Source organism: Squalius cephalus, assembly GCF_949319135.1.
Source record: "Squalius cephalus genome assembly, chromosome: 25".
In the NCBI taxonomy this organism is placed as follows: Eukaryota; Metazoa; Chordata; class Actinopteri; order Cypriniformes; family Leuciscidae; genus Squalius; species Squalius cephalus.
This window is the reverse complement of record NC_137146.1, coordinates 20,064,863-20,085,355: the sequence shown is the minus strand read 5'-3', so window position 1 is coordinate 20,085,355 and position 20,493 is coordinate 20,064,863. Positions and strand designations below refer to the sequence as shown.

The 20,493-nt window shown below is 39.9% G+C and overlaps 1 protein-coding gene and 1 long non-coding RNA gene across 7 annotated transcripts in view; one reads left to right on the top strand and one right to left on the bottom strand.

The window, feature by feature from the left end:
• The window catches only part of mppe1 (metallophosphoesterase 1), a 198,998-nt gene that overhangs the window by 94,040 nt on the left and 84,465 nt on the right, over positions 1 to 20,493 (bottom strand). For all 6 annotated transcript variants that reach the window (XR_013820224.1, XM_079863701.1, XM_079863700.1 and 3 more), the window contains exons 6-8: positions 7,757 to 7,825; positions 7,475 to 7,597; positions 4,142 to 4,282 (exon numbers count right to left, since the gene is read on the bottom strand). Coding sequence is in view for 5 of the 6 variants with exons in the window: in XM_079863701.1 (XP_079719827.1) it covers positions 4,142 to 4,282; positions 7,475 to 7,597; positions 7,757 to 7,825 (333 nt within the window). In the remaining variant the exon portion in view is untranslated. The remainder of the gene's footprint in view (positions 1 to 4,141; positions 4,283 to 7,474; positions 7,598 to 7,756; positions 7,826 to 20,493) is intronic.
• On the top strand, positions 17,097 to 17,444 carry LOC307153917. The gene is made up of 3 exons (XR_013820227.1): positions 17,097 to 17,142; positions 17,275 to 17,306; positions 17,403 to 17,444. It is a non-coding gene; the product is annotated as an uncharacterized lncRNA (long non-coding RNA).

Genomic DNA, 20,493 nt, shown 5'->3' with positions numbered 1-20,493 from the left:
CACAATTCCTGTCTGTGTATCACACCCAGGTGTTAGTAATTGTAATCACCAGCTGTCTCTCGTTTTCCCCTCGTCATGCATGTATTTAATGCCCTGTTTGTCTTGTGTTCTTTGTGGATCAATGTTGTATGTCACGCCGCTTCTGTTCTTGTGTTTTCCTGCCTTGCCTGTTTATTGTTTTGTATTGATTTCCTGGATATTGAACCCTGCCTGTCTTGACTTCGTTTTTGGATTACCCTATTAAAACTCATCTTGCTGCATTTTGGATCCCGTCTGCTTTCATCCTTGTGCGGTTCGTGACACCACCAGGGCACCATACAGACTTTATCAAAGAATTTGCGGACTTTCTATCAGAATTAATATTGACTGAGATAAAGTACTAATTGTTGGTGATTTTAATATACACATCGATAATGAAAAAGATGCATTGGGATTGCCATTTAAAGACATTGTAAACTCAATTGGAGTTAGACAACACGTGTCAGGACCTACTCATTCTCATAATCATACTCTAGACCTAATATTATCACATGGAATAGATGTTGATGCCGTTGAAATTCTGCAGCAGAGCGATGACATCTCAGATCATTACCTAGTCTTGTGTAAATTACATTTAGCCAAGGCTGCAAAGCCGACTCCCTGTTATAAATATGTTAGACCTATCACTTCTGCCACTAAAGATTGCTTTATCAATAATCTTCCTAATCAGTTTCATCATCTCAGCATCCCAGATAGCTTAGAAGAACTAGATATTGCAACAGAAACTTTTAACTCTCTCTTTTCCAGCACTTTAGACACACTTGCTCCGTTGCGCTTAAAGAAGATTAAAGAAAATAGTCCAACGCCGTGGTACAACGAGCACACTCGGGCCCTTAAGAGAGCAGCCAGAAAAATGGAGCGCAACTGGAAGAAAACAAAACTAGAGGTATTTCGGATGACTTTATGAACTTCTTCACTTATAAGATTGATAATATCAGGGACAAAATTATAATTATGCAACCGTCTACTACAGTATCGCATCAGGCAGTGCATTTTAGTCTGCCGGAGGAAAAATTTGATTCATTTATTGCTATGGGAGAGGAAGAATTTTGCAAACTCGTTAATTCATCTAAATCGACAACATGTACGTTAGACCCTATTCCGACTAAGCTACTGAAAGATATGCTTGCAGAGGTCATAGATCATCTTCTTACTATCATTAATTCATCTTTGTCTCTAGGATACGTACCAAAAACCTTTAAGCTGGCTATGATTAAACCGCTTGTTAAAAAAACGCAACTTGATCCTACAGAATTAGTCAATTACAGGCTGATCTCGAATCTGCCTTTTCTGTCAAAGATGTTAGAAAAAGCAGTATCCTCACAACTGTGTTCCTTTCTTGAAAGAAATTATATCTGTGAGGATTTTCAGTCCGGATTTAGACCGTACCATAGTACTGAGACTGCTCTCGTTAGAGTCACAAATGATTTGCTCTTATCATCCGATCGTGGTTGTGTCTCTCTATTAGTGTTACTCGATCTTAGTGCTGCATTTGACACCACTGACCACAACATTATTTTAAATAGACTAGAAAACTATGTTGGCATTAGTGGAATTGCACTAGCATGGTTTAAATCACACTTATCTGACCGTTATCAGTTTGTAGCAGTAAATGAAGAGATGTCTCATCGATCACAAGCTCAGTATGGCGTACCACAAGGCTCAGTACTAGGACCACTGCTGTTCACTCTGTACATGCTACCATTAGGAGATATCATTAGGAAACATGGAATTAGCTTTCACTGTTATGCTGACGATACTCAGCTCTATATTTCTTCTAAACCTAACGAAACTTACCAATTCACAAAATTAACGTAATGCATAGCTGATATAAAAAAATTGGATGACTAGTAATTTCCTACTACTTAATTCTGAAAAAACAGAGATTCGAATTATTGGACAAAAAACTTCCTCACGTAATAACCTAGAATACTGTCTAACACTTGATGGCTGCTCTGTTAAGTCTTCGTCGTCGGTTAGGAACCTGGGTGTGCTCTTTGATACCAATCTTTCATTTGAAAGTCACGTGTCTAGTATCTGTAAAACCGCATTTTTCCATCTTAAAAATATATCTAAATTATGCCATATGCTCTCATTGACAAATGCGGAACAATTAGTTCATGCGTTCATGACATCAAGGCTAGATTATTGTAATGCTCTACTGGGTAGTTGCCCTGCATGCTTAATAAGCAAACTACAGCTAGTTCAAAACGCATCAGCTCGAGTTCTTACCAGAACCAGGAAGTATGACCATATTAGCCCGGTTCTGTCAACACCGCATTGGCTCCCTATTAAACATCGTATACATTTTAAAATATTGCTGATTACTTACAAAGCACTAAATGGTTTAGCTCCGCAGTACTTGAGCGAACTCTCAACGCATTATAGTCCTTCACGTCTATTGCGATCTCAACATTCCGGCCAGTTAATAATACCTAGAATATCAAAATCAACTGCTGGCGGTAGATCCTTTTCCTATTTAGCACCAAAACTTTGGAACAGTCTTCCTACCATTGTCCGGGAAGCAGACACACTCTGTCAGTTCAAAGCAAGATTAAAAGACACATCTCTTTGACCTAGCATTCACATAACACATTATAGACTTCTATAATTTAATGTTAGGCTGCATAGATTAGGTCAGCCAGAACCGGGAACACTTCCCATAAATCCTGATGTACTCGTTACATCATAAGGAGAATGGCATCTACGCTAATTTTAGTGTCTTTGTTTATCCCGAGGTTTTTCCGCAGCCTGCCGGATCCAGGCCGTATCCAGATCTGACGAGGGACCTTCACCTGGACCGATGACAACGCAGTCCTGAAGTGTCAACTAGTCCCTCCCTGTTTACTGAAGTCAGCTGGATCCCAGCCATATCCAGATCAGATGGTGGACCTGCACCTGGACCCATCCATGACGTATCCCTGAAGTGCCAGCCTCATCAGCCCTGTGAAGGCCTCATCGACACGACCAATCTGACTTCTGACCTGTAATGCTGCCTGGATCATAATCATTTACTGTTCGCTCGTTGGCCAGAGGAGAACTGGCCCCTGACTGAGCCTGGGTTCTCCCAAGGTTTTTTTCTCCATTCTGTCACCTGATGGAGTTTTGGTTCCTTGCCACTGTTGCCTTGGCTTTTGGCTTGTTCAGTTGGGCACATTTAATATTCAACAATATTATTGATCGGCCTTAATTAAGGTGGACGATGACGCAATTTTATTAGAAACAAACTTTGTTGTATTATTTTCATGTTATCACTGTGAAGCTGCTTTGATACAATCTGTATTGTAAAAAGCGCTATATAAATAAAGGTGACCAGACTTGACTTAAGTAATATTAATTAACTACATGTACTTACTATAGAGTTATGGTTAGGGTTTAGGTTTGGTTTAGGGTTGTTACCTGTAATTACGAATAATTTACTGTTATTACTATAGTAAGTACATGTAGTAATGTGTAACTACGTCACCTTAAAATAAAGTGCTACCCTAATTTCTGCTCAGCTTCAGCAAAAATGGTCTCCCGCATTCTTTAGAACATTTGCGGCAAATAGACAGAAGTGCCATTATGTGCTAATCTACGCTTTGTAAGCAAAGCAAAAAATGCAAAGCTTTTTGACGGCTTCGCCTTTATTGTTTTACCATCAAGCAACAGGGGTAAACTGGCTGCGAATCAAATAATACAGTGTGAACACATTCCAGCAGGGGGAGGGGGAGCAATCGAATTTGGGTTCAGACCAGGCAATCAAACCAAGTGTGAAAGCACCCTGAGATTCAGTTCTCTGTTGAGAATGTAGGTAATGCTGATATAGAGCCATATTGCCCGATTTGATGCATTTTTTTCTTATCTATCTGGTCCAGCAGGGTTTAAGTTTGCACTATGTCAAAGGGTTTTGATATGGTCATGCTCTGACAGATGAAATGAAACGACTGATTAATTATTCATTCTTTTTTTATTGGCTGCTACCATACTGGGGTTTACTTCAACATAACCATTATGTGGTCAGTGCAATGTGGTCATCTCTGTTTGTGTTCCATGGAAAATAAAACCTATAGCTTTGAAGAGACATGAGGATGAACAAAATTAAAACTCATGCTTTAATTACCAGGATGAAGCTGGGGTTGTTGCGGTTCCTCCAACTGAAGGACGGGACACTGATCTCAGGGTAGAGCTTCTCATGCAGTACCTCACAGCCATTGTGAGTGTGGCCACTCAGAATGAGGCGGGGCTTGAACCACCACAAGAGCTGTTATTGAAGAAGATTGTCTGCTTTCATTATTCATATTAATGTTTTTGGCTTATTCTGGTCAAGAACTTGATATAGAGTGTACTTCAAGTCCCTCAAATCAACGACATCTGAATATCTTTGAAAGAGTTGATGCCATGATCCTCAAGACTTTGTCAAATGCAGCTCTTCCTCAAAAGCGATCATTCATTTGCACATGGTTTGATATAAACATGTGCACCCTGACTCCCAGAAGTTGTATAGATGTCAAACAATCAGATAAAACATGATTTTGGAAAGCTTCACGTGTCACCATATCCAGCTCACTAACCAAGTTTTACACACTCACAAATGTTCTAATTATGACAAATAAAGTGTAGACACAGTAAATAAGATATTCACTGTGCAGTGTAGTCTGTTTCTTTGATTATAACTATTTTTGCAATTGACAGCCAAGCATTTTTTGCTGTATATATTTCATTCACAATTTCATTAAAAGTTTTGTTTTTCATGCTGCTAAGAAGACCAACAGCTATGTATACTACAAAGTTTCAGGAGTGACAACCTTATTTAATTACGGGCTTGAGTCTGATATAGTCTTCAACAAGCAAGCTCAGCATAACACTATATTGGTATAAAAGAGATAAGTGAGAGCCACAGCTAGCTAAGGTGAGAAAGTAACGCAAATGTAGTGCATTACTTTCCATAAAAAAGTAACAAATTATTATTTTATTTTTTTGGGGGAGTAACACCATATTGTAACACAGGGGTTTTCAACCTTTTAGGATATGCGCCCCCCCCCCCCCCCCCCTGTCTAATTTCATTCGCACCCCCCACCCTCCCAAAGTGCATGCAAACGAACATCATTGCTATACAAGTTGTGAAGAGGTTCAGTGTTTGGAAGGAAGACAGGGTCGGCGTGACTGGGACTCGCACGTTTTATTTACAAAACTCAAATCAACAAACAAAAGTCGTGCCAACAGCGCATTCACCGTAGCCTTGCTACAGCATACAAAACAATCTCACAATAAAACTCTTTCCACTCGTCAGTAACTCTTTCCACACGTCAGTAACTCTTTCCACTCGTTAGTATTTTGCAGAGCCAAGTTGAGGCAAAAGGCAAAAGTATATCAATTGCAAGTCTCGCAAGTTCAGCGTACTCGGTCTCCACTGACAGCCAGAATTCCGGCAGTGTGTTCGAGTCAAACAGTGTCTTCAAAGTTTGGTCACTTGAAAGGTCCAGAAGGGCATCCTGCTGATTTGATGACAGACTCATTGCGCTTTCGATGAAGGGGTTACAAACCCAGTCGTACTGGTTCCAACTATGCTGCTCAGGAAAATACTTATTGAAATGTGCAGACAGGGTTTGTAGATGGAGAGTTATTTATTTTTTTGTATCATCCCAATTAAGCTCATTTTCTGTGAGAAATTCATCCAAGGTTGGGAACATGTCTACATTACCCCCATCAACCTGCCCTCTCCATCGCTCCAATTTCCTCACAAACCCCACAATTTTATTGGACATTGTTAGTATGTTTGAATTCGGGCCCTGAAGAGACGAATTAAGGGTATTGAGTCTATCAAAAATGTCAGACAGGTATGCAAGATCTGTGAGCCACTTTGGGTCAGTAAAAAAATTTGCAAAGGAAGATGCACAATCGAGCAGAAAAAGTCTTAGTTCGTCACGCAATGCAAATATCCTCTGCAATACTTTACCTCTGGACAGCCACCGTACCTCCGTGTGCAAAAGTAACGATTCATATTCTGACCCCATTTCTTTGCATAATAGGCCAAACAGTCTTGTTTTTATGGGGCGAGTCTTGATGAAACTGACAATTTGTGCTGCTGTTTTAAGCACTGCGTTCAATTCGTCAGGAAGAGTTTTTGCTGCAAGGACCTCCCTGTGGATCATACAGTGGGTGAAATGCACATGCGGAGCTACTTCACGAACCAAAGCAGCGAGCCCTTTATTTTTCCCTAACATGGCTCCCGCTCCGTCTGTGCACACACCGACAAAGTTGTCCCAACAAAGACCAAGTTCATCCAATTTACCATTGAGTTTTTCAAAAATATCTCTTCCGGTGCATGTTTTTTCCATTGCTGAGCAAAATAACAGATCTTCAAGCAATTTTCTCTCATGACGGTAGCGAACAAATACAAGTAGTTGCGAGGAGTTTGAGATGTATGTCGACTCGTCTAATTGCAATGAAAAAAAAAATTCCATCCCGTATTCTCTCAATTAGTTGACATTTGATGTCGGTTGCCATTTCAGTAATACGGCGGCTCATAGTGTTGTCTGATAGTGGAATTTGTTCAACGTCACATTTGTGGCAAACTTATCTCCAAACATATTTCTATAGATGGCCATTGCTGCTGGACGAATGAGGCTCTCTGCAATCGTATGAGGCTTTTTGTCCTTGGCAACTAAATACGCCACCTCATATGATGCTGTAAGCGCTTTGACTGCCACAGTGATTTGGCTGGTCATAGTTTGTTTTTGATTTTTTAATCCTGATTCTTTACGGCAAAAAAGTCAACCGGTTTATCTTTTAACATTGGGTGTTTGGTTTGTAAGTGACGTATTAGTTTCACAGGTTTCAAACTGTCATTTGCAAGCACCTCAGAACATACAACACACTGTGGACGTGGTTCGTGATTAAGTGTGATGCACGTGAATCCGTATTTTATGTACTGTTCATCATACTTTCGTCGTTTTGATGCACCCAGGCCTTTGGTTTTTGCTATTAATCCTCTCTGCGTGGAAAGCCCCGTTGACGTGGAGGGTTCGACATCAATTTGCGGAAGTTGTACGGGTTCAGTCGGACACTCTTCTTCTTTTTTGCCTGACGGTTCACCCGTTTTATCACTGGTATTATTACGTTTAAGCCACCGGTCCATTTTTGTTTTAATATTTAGCTTGAACTCGATCGCGTCAACTCTGCTCCTCTGCTCTGTAGCCAACTAATATGTAAAGGTCGCCTCGCCTGATTAGCTGCAGGACTAATCAGATTGCCCCCTCTAGTGGATGACTAAAGATTTGCTATCTTACATTCACGTTTCACTTAAGCCTCTGAATTCACAGTTTCTCGCACCCCCCTTAACAGGTGTTGGCGCCCCCCCACAGGTTGAAAACCCCTGTTGTAACACATTACTTTTAGAAGTAACACTCCCAACACTGCTTGTGTTTGTGCTTACTGAGCATCTTGTTTGTACCTTTTTGGAGGCATTCTTAGATATAACATCATAACGTTCCCGAAACAGCTGGTACCGTTCATCCAGAGGGGCTGCATCTACACCTGTACACATGGCATCACTCACTCTATACAGAGGGTAATGCTAGGAAACATCAATGCCATTATTACAGTGAAGAAAATACTGCAATTTCTAAAGAAATGCACTTGTTAGAAATACCATAAAATACTATACCTTACTACAACTATATGTGAATAATAAAAAAAAATTGTGATATACACAGAAAAATGCACACTATCTCACCTGTAGTAGAACAGGTGCTGTTGGGGCAAAATTCTCTGTGTCCCTGCACTGGCCATCATGCTGTGAACCCTAACAGAGTTAAAAGTACACAAGAACAACCGCAATTGAATCAGTCAACATCACAACATTTTCACATATTCATAACATATTCACAAAAAAAATCTTAAGGCTAAAAATTGATCCTAATGTGGAAATTTAGGAGCAACTCTTAATAATTAGGGGTGTGTCGCTCTTAATTTTTTAAGACTTGTACATTTGTCTTTTATTAGAACGCTAAATTATTTTAACGCTAAAAGTAGATCCTAAATCTAAGACAGCTTAAGTCCTCATGAGGACTTCTAAATCCCTAAGAGAATATCAGAAACGATCCGTAGCACGGCTGCTGTTGTCAATACGCGTCACAACCAAATAAATATAGTGAATTATTACAATGACACTGACTTTTTAAAAAGGAATCACCTGTATCGCAAGGGTATTTTAAGTGCAGTTACTCCTGTTTGGCTTTCTTTGTCTTATCTTTGGCGGTTCTGTATTATTATTCATCGCTATATGCGTTAGTTTAATTGAGTGAAGGAAACTGAATAGAATTAGCCATAGGAGCATGCTCAGAAAAAGTGGCATTCTCTATAGTAACAAGGTCAACCGTGCCTTACTCTTATATTAAGAGTTGCTTAGTAACACTTGCTCTTATGAGTTTTGTGAATAGGCATCATTTATTTAAGAAATATTTGCATGTATATACATTTATACATAATTTATATTATATATAAATATAAATAATTTATATATAAATAAATAAAAAATCTTAAATATATACATGCATATGTGTGTATTTATATATATATATCATTATGAGCATTGAGAATAGCTGGATGGCTGAAACGTCTGCTCTTGCTCTATTAAAATAAATTGATTCTTTTTGTTAAAGACTTTGTCTAGTTTTTCAGAGTGCGAACCATTTACAGCCTCTTATGTATTTATATATACAAAATAATTATACACAGTACACGCACATATATTATGCAAACACAAACTTTTATTTTGGATGCGATTAATCGTGATTAATTTTTTCCCAGCAATAAATTTAATGGAACAAATAAAGAAAAATGAACCAAACATTTCAGAATATCTCAAATTTTATTGTGAAGTTTTACAAATTGCAGACAACAACATTTGTCACCTTTTTCACAATTGGCTTTTAGCTTGCTTAGTTGGGGACATTTAATTTAATATTCAACAATATTATTGATCTGCCTGCGTTGACACTATTATATGAGATCTGAACTGAGCTGGACGATGATATCACGGTTTTCTCCAAAGTGGCTATATATATACACATTTAAATGTATTTATTTATTTATACAACAAAATGAATCACCACTGAACTGACTTAAGCTGGACTGTGAAGCTATTTTCTTCTGGAAACAAACTTTCTTGCATTATTTTCCTGTTATCTCTGTAAAGCTACTTTGAAACAATCTGTATTGTAAAAAGTGCTGTATAAATAAAGGTGACTTGATATTTATTAAAAAGGTAGAAGGAACCTGAGCTTTTCTACTCCACTGAATTGAAAACCGAGGTCACTACAGTTAAAATCTCTTGCTGAGTTAATCCACCTTTAAACTATTAATGTCTATGAACAAATATGTATTTTTATGTTTGTGTGACTCAGCATTTCTGAGTGAACACCGCTGGTTTACTCACTATTTTGAAGTGTACTGTCGATCACGTGATATGACGTCATGACGTGCAGCTGACGTTACCTGAAAAATCTATCCAAGATGGCTACCCTCTCGAGCGACGTGGTATCAAGAATGATAGTCTAGATGGAAATAGGGGTCCACGCGCACCCCCCGGCTTTTTTTATGCCACCTGATTTTTTCAAATCTTTAAAGTGTCTATTTTCAGAATCTGCCAGGTGCCAAGCTGAAATAATGTCCCAAAGGCTTCATTTTAACCCTTTGCTGCACCCGACCGGAACCCGAAAAATCCAAAAATTATATAGAAAGTGGCATAACATTTGAAGTAAACAACATACAGAGACAAATTAACATATTTTCCCATACAATTCTGACCCCAGGAATTGAATGAAATGGTTATTTTTGACATTTGAAAACATATTGACCCTATTTCTGGACAAAAATAGCAAAAAATGGCCAAAAATGTGTAGAGGATCAACTATATTTTCATTTTCTCAAGCGCATAGGGTGATTTTTTTTCCACAAACTGTTATTTCTTTATCATTCAAGTGTCTATTTTAAAATTAAATTGGGTACCAAGCTGAAATAATGTCCAAAATGCTTTATTTTTAACCCTTTGCTGCACCCGACCGGAACCCGAAAAATCCCAAAATTATATAGAAAGTGGCATAACATTTGAAGTAAACAACATACAGAGACAAATTAACATATTTTCCCATACAATTTTGACCCCAGGAATTGAATGGAATGGTTATTTTTGACATTTGAAAACATATTGACCCTATTTCTGGACAAAAATAGCAAAAAATTGCCAAAAATGTGTAGAGGATCAACTATATTTTCGTTTTTTCAAGCGCATAGGGTGATTTTTTTTTTCACAAACTGTTATTTCTTTATCATTCAGGTGTCTATTTTAAAATTAAATTGGGTACCAAGCTGAAATAATGTCCAAAATGCTTTATTTTTAAACCTTTGCACCAAACCCGAAAAATCTAATGTGATATAAAGTGCCATAACTTTTGATGTAAACAACTCACAGAGACAAATGGACACATTTTTCCATACAATTCTGACCCGGGGAAATTGTTATTTGTTATATTTTACAACATCTTGACCATCTATGGTCAAAAACAGCAAAAAAAAAGCTAATTTGTCACCATTTTTATTATACTAATAGCAGCCTGAAATAGGGTTTATTTTAACCTTTTACTGCACCTATCCTGAACCTGAAGAAATTGAAAATAGCTTTACTTTTGAAGTAAACAAAACAAAGCAAATTAACTTAAAAAGTTTGGGAATGTTGGGGCTTTGCAGTTGGCAGTTGGTGGCCGTCGGTTGTTACCTGCAGATCGCCATCTCCCACTGCTTTCTCTTTTGGAACAATTTCAGTACGTATTTGAAACTATAATTGAGATATACCTTTGTAGTCATAACTAAGTCATAAGTCATTTTTCAACAGTTTTTACTATAATCACAGGCTTTCGGAAAGCGAGAAGCTGTCATATCTACACAGTATCCGAGATATGAGACTCTGTTAAGGAGCCAGTTCACCATACCGCATGATGGATATTTGTGAACAGATTCCATTAACATTAGAGGACTTACCTTTGAATACAATTGGCTATCACCAATACTGCTATAAAAGCTTTACAGGGAAAATAGATTGTTTTACAAGTGCCAAAGGCTTCTACATCTGGAGAATCATCATTGAAAAAGGACTCTTTGCGCCATGTCAAATCTCTGTCAATTCAATCTGAAGGATAGCCTGGAAATCCAGACCTAAATCTAAAAGATTAATGGTCTGGTGTCGACTAATGCAAATTGCCCAGCTCGAGGGGCGGCACCAAGCGTGCATTTGAAAATCTCACTGCACGCAATTGGATAACACTACGACCAATCACAACAATAAAACGCTACCAGCGGAGCTAATTGGTAGATTATAGTCTTACCGTATCCGGTCGGCAAAACGGCAAAAACGTCCTTCTTGCAAAGGAACGATTCAAGCGCCGTCTTCTGTTCCTCTTTTAGATAAAAAACCAAGTCTAACTCGTTCATTGTAGCGGCCAAAGCTGTTTCAAACAACTGGTATTCATCCATAGCCATCTTGCAATGTTTACTAATGACTTCGACGTCACAGCGCTGTCGTCATCTGTTTAGCTCGCCTCTGGCCCGCCTATATCAGATAACCCGATGTGATTGGTGCAGCTCCGATCGAGGGGCATATTTAATGAGCATCATTACTCAACACCAGAGTAACTCGCTGAGCAAATTAAACTTGTGCTCTCGTGAGAACTCTGGATTACCAGGGTATCTGAAGGATCCAAGAAGGTGTTCCTTCTTGTTTCCCAATCATTGCATTTTCTGTGACAAAGCAAAATCCAAGTTCAAGGGCAAGACTGAAGAGCTTACAAAGTTTCAGAGTTGGAAACACAAGGAGCCAGCCTGGAAAGTTATTGAACCTAGGGCACAGGAATTAAATAAATAGGCTCTTTATCGCAAGGTGTAGGACAAGGACCTTTTTGCAATGGAAGCTAAGTATCATCTATCATGCAGAAACAACTTCAACACAGACTACCAAATCCATGAGCATGGAAGGGAGAGAGCAGAAAAGGCAGCAGACAACATTGACAGCCTGCAGGCCCAGAAGATAGCAGCACATAAGTCGTATTGTGTGGTAAAGGATTACATTCTTAGGAATGTGATTGAATGCAAAGAGGTTGTCCAGCTAAGACCCAACTTGTACATGAAGACATTGGAAAATCAAGGTTCCCTTTCAAAAACGGTCACTTCATATTGCATAGCTAATACGCAGTGGCAAACTCCTTTCCTCGAGAATATTAAAGCTAATAATTTAAAACGCAGTGCAGCTGCACAGCGAACACAGCAGAGCGTCTAGCTCACCCATTGGCTGTGCTGCAGCAACTGCACAACCTATGGCCAAGCGCGCCTAAATGGGCGTGGCCTTAGTTAAGTCAAGTCAAGTCAAGTATATTTGTATAGCGCTTTTCACAATACAGATTGTATCAAAGCAGCTTCACAGTATTAAATAAAAATAATACAACAAGGTTTGTTTCTAGTGGAATTTATTCATTGATAAAATAAAATTAAATATCCCCAAAATATCCCCTTAGTCTATAAAGGAAGCCCATTCTGGCCAAATAGCAGGTTTAAATCGACTGAAGTGACAAATCCCGACAGATTGTAATAGTGCGGCAGGCTACGCAATACTCGTTCCCTTACTCTCAAGGAACCGAGGTTACGTTAGTAACCGAGTACGTTCCCTTTCGAGAATGGTCACTTTGTATTACGTAGCTAATACGCATTGGGGACGCAATGTAAAATGCCGCACTATTAGCAAGTGGCTGCATACAACTGGATCCTAGGGAAGCACCCCGAGGGTCACTATGTTGGGGTTTGTTATGGCTTGTTTCTGTGAACCTCGGGGTGCTTCCCTAGGATCCAGTTGTATTCATGAATAAGGGGCTGGAGTATAAGGGTCGCTCCGAACATAAGTCCCAGGACAATTGTGCTAATGGACAGTAATAGGTAGACTAATAAGATTGGACCCTAGCTGGAGTACTGACGATGCAGCGGCCATGAGACCGAGAAGCCTCTGAAACTTCCTGAGGGGCATGCACACACCTATCCTGAAGGACCCCTTATAGAGAGAGCGCACTCTGGTGTGAGCCGCTCTCTCTCATCATTGTAGAGTCGATAACTGTGTCCATAAAGATTACGTTCTGGCTGGGTAACAGTTTGCTCTTGGAAAAATTGACCCTGAGCCCCAGGCATTCCAAATAGCTGAGGAGCATGGATCTGTGTGTCAATAATTCGGTCTTCGACTGACACATAATGAGCCAATCGTGGAGATAGTTCAGCACGCGCACTCCGTTGCCTCAGGGGAGAAAGTGCTGCATCCATGCACTTTGTCAAAGTACCGGCTGCTAGAGACAGACCAAACGGTATGACCGTGTATTGATAAGCCTACCCCTCGAAGGCGAATCTCAAGAATGGCCTGTGATGGGGCGTTATCTTAATGTGAAAGTAAGCGTCTTTCAGATCCACCGTAAAAAAAACAATCCTCCGGGCGAACCTGCGCGAGGATTTGTTTGGTAGTTATCATTCTGAACGGCCATCTCATGAGAGCTTTGTTCAGATGTCTCAGATCTAGAATGGGGCGAGTGCCACCGTCCTTTTTTGGTACAAGGAAGTAACGGCTGTAAAAGCCTGACCGGCTCAGCGCGGGGGGGGGGGGGGGGGGGGGTACTAATTCTATCGCCCTTTTTTCTAGCAGATTTTGCACTAAGGTGAGAAGCACGTGAGCCACGCCGCTTCTCACCGAGGTCTCGATGACCGCCTGAAACCATGGGGGTCTGCGAGGGAATTGGAGCGAGTAACCTCTCTTTATAATGTACAAAACCCATTTTGACACTCCAGGGATGTCTTGTGAACCGCTCTGGATCTCCAGCCAACAGCAGTGGGCGGGCATAGATGGGCGGCAACTGCTTCTTCGAGCAGAGGCAGCTTCTCATAACCTTTTTCTGCTGCGCCGTCAACAGAGGAGAGCGTGGCAGAAGTAAAAGCGCTTGTGAGTGCTGAGTACGGCGCACGCCATGATTTCGTGAGTTCGTCGTGGACCTCAGGGCGCTGGCTTGTGACGGGGGCCTGCTGGCGCCCAGGCAGAAACCATCCATCCAGCCTGCTTCTAGGTGGCTCCTCAGGACGAGGCCCATTCGAGACCGAGGTCTAAAACGGCCGCAGTGAGGATACGCAGCATCTCAGTGTCCGAATTAGCCTAGTTCCGGTAGCAGCAGCGCTAGCACCAGACTGTGAGAAGGCGGGGTCAGAAGGGCCTGTCCACTCTTCCTCAAGCGCAGCAATGGAGAGGCTGTCGTCGTGTTTTTCGTGCGATCTGCCGAAGGAGACGAGACCTGTCGCTTGAAGGGAGAGGGGGCATTGGTCTGCCTGAGTGAACAGGACCGGCGAAGTAGAAAGTGAGTGAGAAAGTGAGAAAGCGACAGTGTCGCCGTCTCGAAAGAGAGCTAGCCGCGTCCGCAGTGTTGAGATGGGCAGGCTCTTGCAGTGAGAGCAGCCTGCGGCAGAGAGTGCAGCTTCAGTGTGGGTGGGTCCCAGGCACGTGGCGCACTCCGAGTGCCAATCTTCCTTGTGTATGCGTGCTCCGCATGAGGTGCACGAGGGGCGAGGCATTTGAAACAACGTTCGCTAAATTTGACTCTTTTAGAACTGAGTGTCGCAGCAGCGAACACAACAGTAGCAGTAAAAGGATATAGCATTTTTCTCGCCAGATGGCCTCAGGAGAGCAGCGACAGAAGAGAAGCGGCTTCGAGGTGAGTTGAAGGCGCTGTCTGCTGTATGCAAGGCTTGCTCTAGCTGTTATTGCTTGTTTCGACGGCGAAAGCTTCAGAGGAGGTCAGAGTCGTGAAGAGTCGCTGAAGGAGATAAAATCTGCTATTTGGCCAGAATTGGCTTCCTTTATTAGACTAAGGCCACGCCCATTTAGGCGAGCTCTGACGTGCGACCCAATCAGATGACTTGGCGCCCGTCACGTCAGAGGCGCTTGGCCATAGTTTGTGCAGTTGCTGCAGCACACCCAATGGGCGAGCTAGACGCTCTGCTGTGTTCGCTGTGCAGTTGCACTGCATTTTAAATTATTAGAAATAAATTATCAAAAGAGAAAGCAGTGGGAGATGGCGATCTGCAGGTACCAACCGACAGCCACCAACTGCCAACTGCAAAGCCCCAACATTCCCAAACTTTTTAAGTTAATTTGCTTTGTTTTGTTTACTTCAAAAGTAAAGCTATTTTCAATTTCTTCAGGTTCAGGATAGGTGCAGTAAAAGGTTAAAATAAACCCCATTTCAGGCTGCTATTAGTATAATAAAAATGGTGTCAAATTAGCTTTTTTTTTTGCTGTTTTTGACCATAGATGGTCAAGATGTTGTAAAATATAACAAATAACAATTTCCCCGGGTCAGAATTGTATGGAAAAATGTGTCCATTTGTCTCTGTGAGTTGTTTACATCAAAAGTTATGGCACTTTATATCACATTAGATTTTTCGGGTTTGGTGCAAAGGTTTAAAAATAAAGCATTTTGGACATTATTTCAGCTTGGTACCCAATTTAATTTTAAAATAGACACCTGAATGATGAAGAAATAACAGTTTGTGAAAAAAAAAAAAAAAAAAATCACCCTATGCGCTTGAGAAAACGAAAATATAGTTGATCCTCTACACATTTTTGGCCATTTTTTGCTATTTTTGTCCAGAAATAGGGTCAATATGTTTTCAAATGTCAAAAATAACCATTTCATTCAATTCCTGGGGTCAGAATTGTATGGGAAAATATGTTAATTTGTCTCTGTATGTTGTTTACTTCAAATGTTATGCCACTTTCTATATAATTTTTGGATTTTTCGGGTTCCGGTCGGGTGCAGCAAAGGGTTAAAAATAAAGCATTTTGGATATTATTTCAGCTTGGTACCCAATTTAATTTTAAAATAGACACTTGAATGATAAAGAAATAACAGTTTGTGAAAAAAAAAATCACCCTATGCGCTTGAGAAAATGAAAATATAGTTGATCCTCTACACATTTTTGGCCATTTTTTGCTATTTTTGTCCAGAAATAGGGTCAATATGTTTTCAAATGTCAAAAATAACCATTTCATTCAATTCCTGGGGTCAGAATTGTATGGGAAAATATGTTCATTTGTCTCTGTATGTTGTTTACTTCAAATGTGGTGTGGTGTCAAACGGGGTGGTGTGGCGCAATGGATAAGACACATGCCTTTGGTGTGAGAGACCCGGGTTCGAATCCACTGTGAGACACCAATGTGTCCCTGAGCAAGACACTTAACCCCTAGTTGCTCCAGAGGCGTGCGACCTCTGACATATATAGCAATTGTAAGTCGCTTTGGATAAAAGCGTCAGCTAAATGTAAATGTTATGCCACTTTCTATATAATTTTTTGATTTTTCGGGTTCCGGTCGGGTGCAGCAAAGGGTTAAAAATGAAGCCTTTGGGACATTATTTCAGCTTGGCACCTGGCAGATTCTGAAAATAGACACTTTAAAGATTTGAAAAAATCAGGTGGCATAAAAAAAGCCGGGGGGTGCGCGTGGACCCCTATTTCCATCTAGACTATGAAACAACTTGTAAGTAAACCAAAACACTTCAAAACTACTTTGCTTGTTGTAATATTGTAAGAATATCATATTACACGTGATATTTGACTGTTAGACGAGGCTATTTTTAAGTTGCAAGCGCGGTGCCGCGGGCGCGATTGCCATCAGTCCGCCTGCTAGTTACAGAATATCCTGTGTAACGTTAGCAGCTACTGTTAATGTCATGGCAGGGCAATAATGTTAACGTTAGTCAATAACGTTAACTCTTTTCAGCAAGCGATAGTCCTTCTGTTTTTGAGTGTGTTGCTGCTGTTTGTGTTAAGCGCCCTGCTCTGGTAAATTCAATGTGATGTTATCTACATGCACCCAAATGAGCTAGTGGCTAACGTTAGCAGTTACGTTAACTTTTACTCAAACAAAGTTAAGGTTATGGACATAATAGTTAGCGAATGAACTATGCAAGTTTTTATTAAACCTTTACAAACGTCTTTTCATTATAGGTTTAAGTGGAAGGAGTGCAGTGAGCATCCCCCAAAATCAAGGTGACTCAAATGCTACTTTAGGCTGTAACTATTTTTCACCATTTCTTTCATTTGGAGCCTAATTCATTAGCATCAATCAAACGTCTCTTAAAAATTAAATCTCTTGCTGTCTGTTTTTGTGTGCATGTGCAGACCTACATTGTCACCAGAGAGCAACTTTATCGGTAAGTTACATTCACTTGAAATTTTGTATCATTAATTTGTAAAGAGGTTGATTGCATAATTTGACTGGTTTCATATTGATTGTTTTATCTGTGCAGGTGAAGGACTTCTTGGGGAAATGGCCGGCTCTTCGGATTGAATCACATGTAAAACAGACTCACTTCTCTTTTCTGCCACTCTTCACACATATTTCTATGCCAAATTTTTTATATATATCACATTCAAATGGAACAGCAAATGCCACTATTCACTGTGTGTAAGAACTATCACTTTGCATGTGACCATGTTGCTCAACAATGTATTTTAACGGAACATGTTGCATCACAAATGTGTTTTCTGTTGCAAATCGAATATTAGTCTTTTTATATAATTATTTTTGTTTGTTTTTGTAGCTTTGTGCTGAGTTCCAACGCATCACAAACGTCAACATACGGAACCAGTTCTATGCTGTGCTTGACCAACATACACCTGCACTGGTGGCCTTGTATAGGCAGAAGGCGGCACGAACCGGTAAGATATCAGAGGCGCTGCGTGACATCACATTCACAAAGATTTATGAACTGATATGTTTTGTCTCTTATGTTTACTGTGATGGCCAACTTATTCAAACTGAAAATTCAGTTTTGTGGTTCTTGCAGATTGTGAATCCATTTAAATGCTTTTTAATTTCAAACTTTACAGGAATCTGTAAGGCGCCTCCATAATTCAGAGAACAACCCACACAAATACGATCCACAAACCGGGTAAGACTGCGTATTGTATACTGTAAATGTTAGTTTAATCTAATACTATATGGATTTGAAATACCAAAACTGAATTTCATTAATGATGCCTGCAACTTTTTCCCCCAGAATAAATTCATCACATAACCTGGCTGTGACCACTTACCTCTTCGAAGAATTAAGGACAACTTTTACAGACGTTGACCCTGAATGTGTAAAAGGTAATCTTAAAGATGTGGTAATCATTTTAATGTCCTCTGTTTTACTTAGTTTTATTGGCATTAAATTTATTTATGATTTATTTAACAGGTTGCAAGATGTATTTTGAGACTTTGCGGAGGAAGTATTCTTTGGCTCAGCCTGAAAAGGCCCAGTAAAAAGAAACACTATGAAGAACATTGCAAAGAACCGTCAAAGAAAGAGACGGGTAAGTTAAGAAACTGGTTAAGCAGTTTTTTTAGTTTTTGTTTTTCAGAATGTAACTGTCCTCCTCTCTGTGTTTTAGTGGTTAAATTACTGTTATGTTTTGCAGATGCTGGAGACCAGGTCCAGTGTTGTACAATCCAGCACAGAAAGGGACCTGTGGAAGACTGCAACAATAGAACTGATGTCTGATGAAGATGCTATTGCTGATGGAAGGCCAGTGTGGATGGTGAGGTCTCCACCAAACAGAACCACAGAGTTATCTGCTCTCTGCCAGGTACTACAAACCAGACTAGAGGCTGACCCATGGTACGTCACACCACCAGTGCATCATGGCAGTTTGAAAAAATGAATATTTACATATATTTTATATACACTTTAATTTCTATATTTATTTATTGATCTCGTTTTATATTGTATACTTTGTATATTTGTTCCTTTTCGATGTGCATGTTGCTTATCTCCACGTTTTGTATTTTTTTCCTTTACACCTTTGTTCACATTTCTTTTTCCCCATTCATTTTAATGTATGTTTATAATGTTCTTTGGAATGTTCATGTTATATTTGTTTTTGTTCCTTTACATTTTCATCCCTTCAAATATTTTTGTTCCCCCATTCCTTTTTAATGCTCGTTTATAATGCTCTTTGGAATGTTATATTTACCTTAATAAAAATGTCAGACTTTCTCATTGTTCTTTGTGTGTGTTTTTAAAATTATATTTGAATGTATTAAAATTGGGGGAAGGGGGGGTTTAGTGTATACTGAGCAATATCTGCATAGCTGGCCTATAACCAATCAAATCACTGTGCGATAAGGCCTAGGGTGGGCTATGTTCTAAAAGTAACCAATCAAATCACTTTCCTGGGTTTTCAATGTGTCCTGTCCTGCAATAGATAGTGGTCTGGGTAATGGGAGTGGTTTTAAAAGAAAAGGACCAATAGGGGGGAAGGCCAAAAGGTGCACAAAGGTGTGAAAATGTTCTCTTGAAAAAACCTTTGATGGGATTACTTGCCATGGCAACAAATGGCTGTAGCATGGAAGTATACGTCCACAACATACATCCGATTTGGTATAATTTCAGATGTATACGGATATATACAGACCCATGGAATTTGAGCTATCCGGCCAGTATACTCCTGGATTCTTCCGAATTTCAGCAGTGTATACAGGAGTATACTGGTCCGGATACACCTCTTTTCATGCAGTGTTACCTGTTGAGACATGCCTTCACAAGCAACCGTATGAGCTGTATTAGTGATGTTTGAGTTGAGGGAGGAGTGACTACATACTTCACCTTCATTGGCTTAGGATGCTTAGGGCACAATTTAAATGTATGCTGGAAGTATTTTTTAAATTAAGAATAAAAAAAATACATATTAGTAGTCAATTATAAATAAAAAAATAAGTAAAATATAATCATAATATATTTATAATAAATAAGTATAATAAATAAAATTATATATATATTATAAGTAAATACAAGCAAGTTTGAATAATGCAAATTGATGAATTTAACAAACGCATAGACTATCGATTAACAACCTTGGATTGGATTATCAGCCTGTAGCCCAAGACTGGTTGCCCACTGAAGATAAGCAGGGTTGAGCCGAGTCAGTAACTGGATGGGAGACCTCCTGGGAAAACTAGGTTGCTGTTAGAAGAGGTGTTAGTGAGCCCAGCAGAGAGTGCTCACCTTGTGGTCTGTGTGGCTCCTAATGCCCCAGTATAGTGACGGGGACACTATACTGTAACAAGCAACGTCCTTCGGATGACACGTTAAAACCGATGTCTTGACTCCCTGTGGTCATTAAAAATCCCATGGCACTTCTCCTAAAGAGTAGGGGTGTAACCCCGATGTCCTGGCCACTTTCCCTCCATTGGCCCTTATCAATAAAGGCCACCTAATTCCCATCAACTGAACTGCCTCAATCATTCTCTCTCTCCTCTCTACCTAAAGCTGGTGTGTGGTGAGTGCACTGGAATCTATTTTGATTAAGACTGTGCCTTTTTCTATTGATAATGTAATTTCTGATGTGAATGGT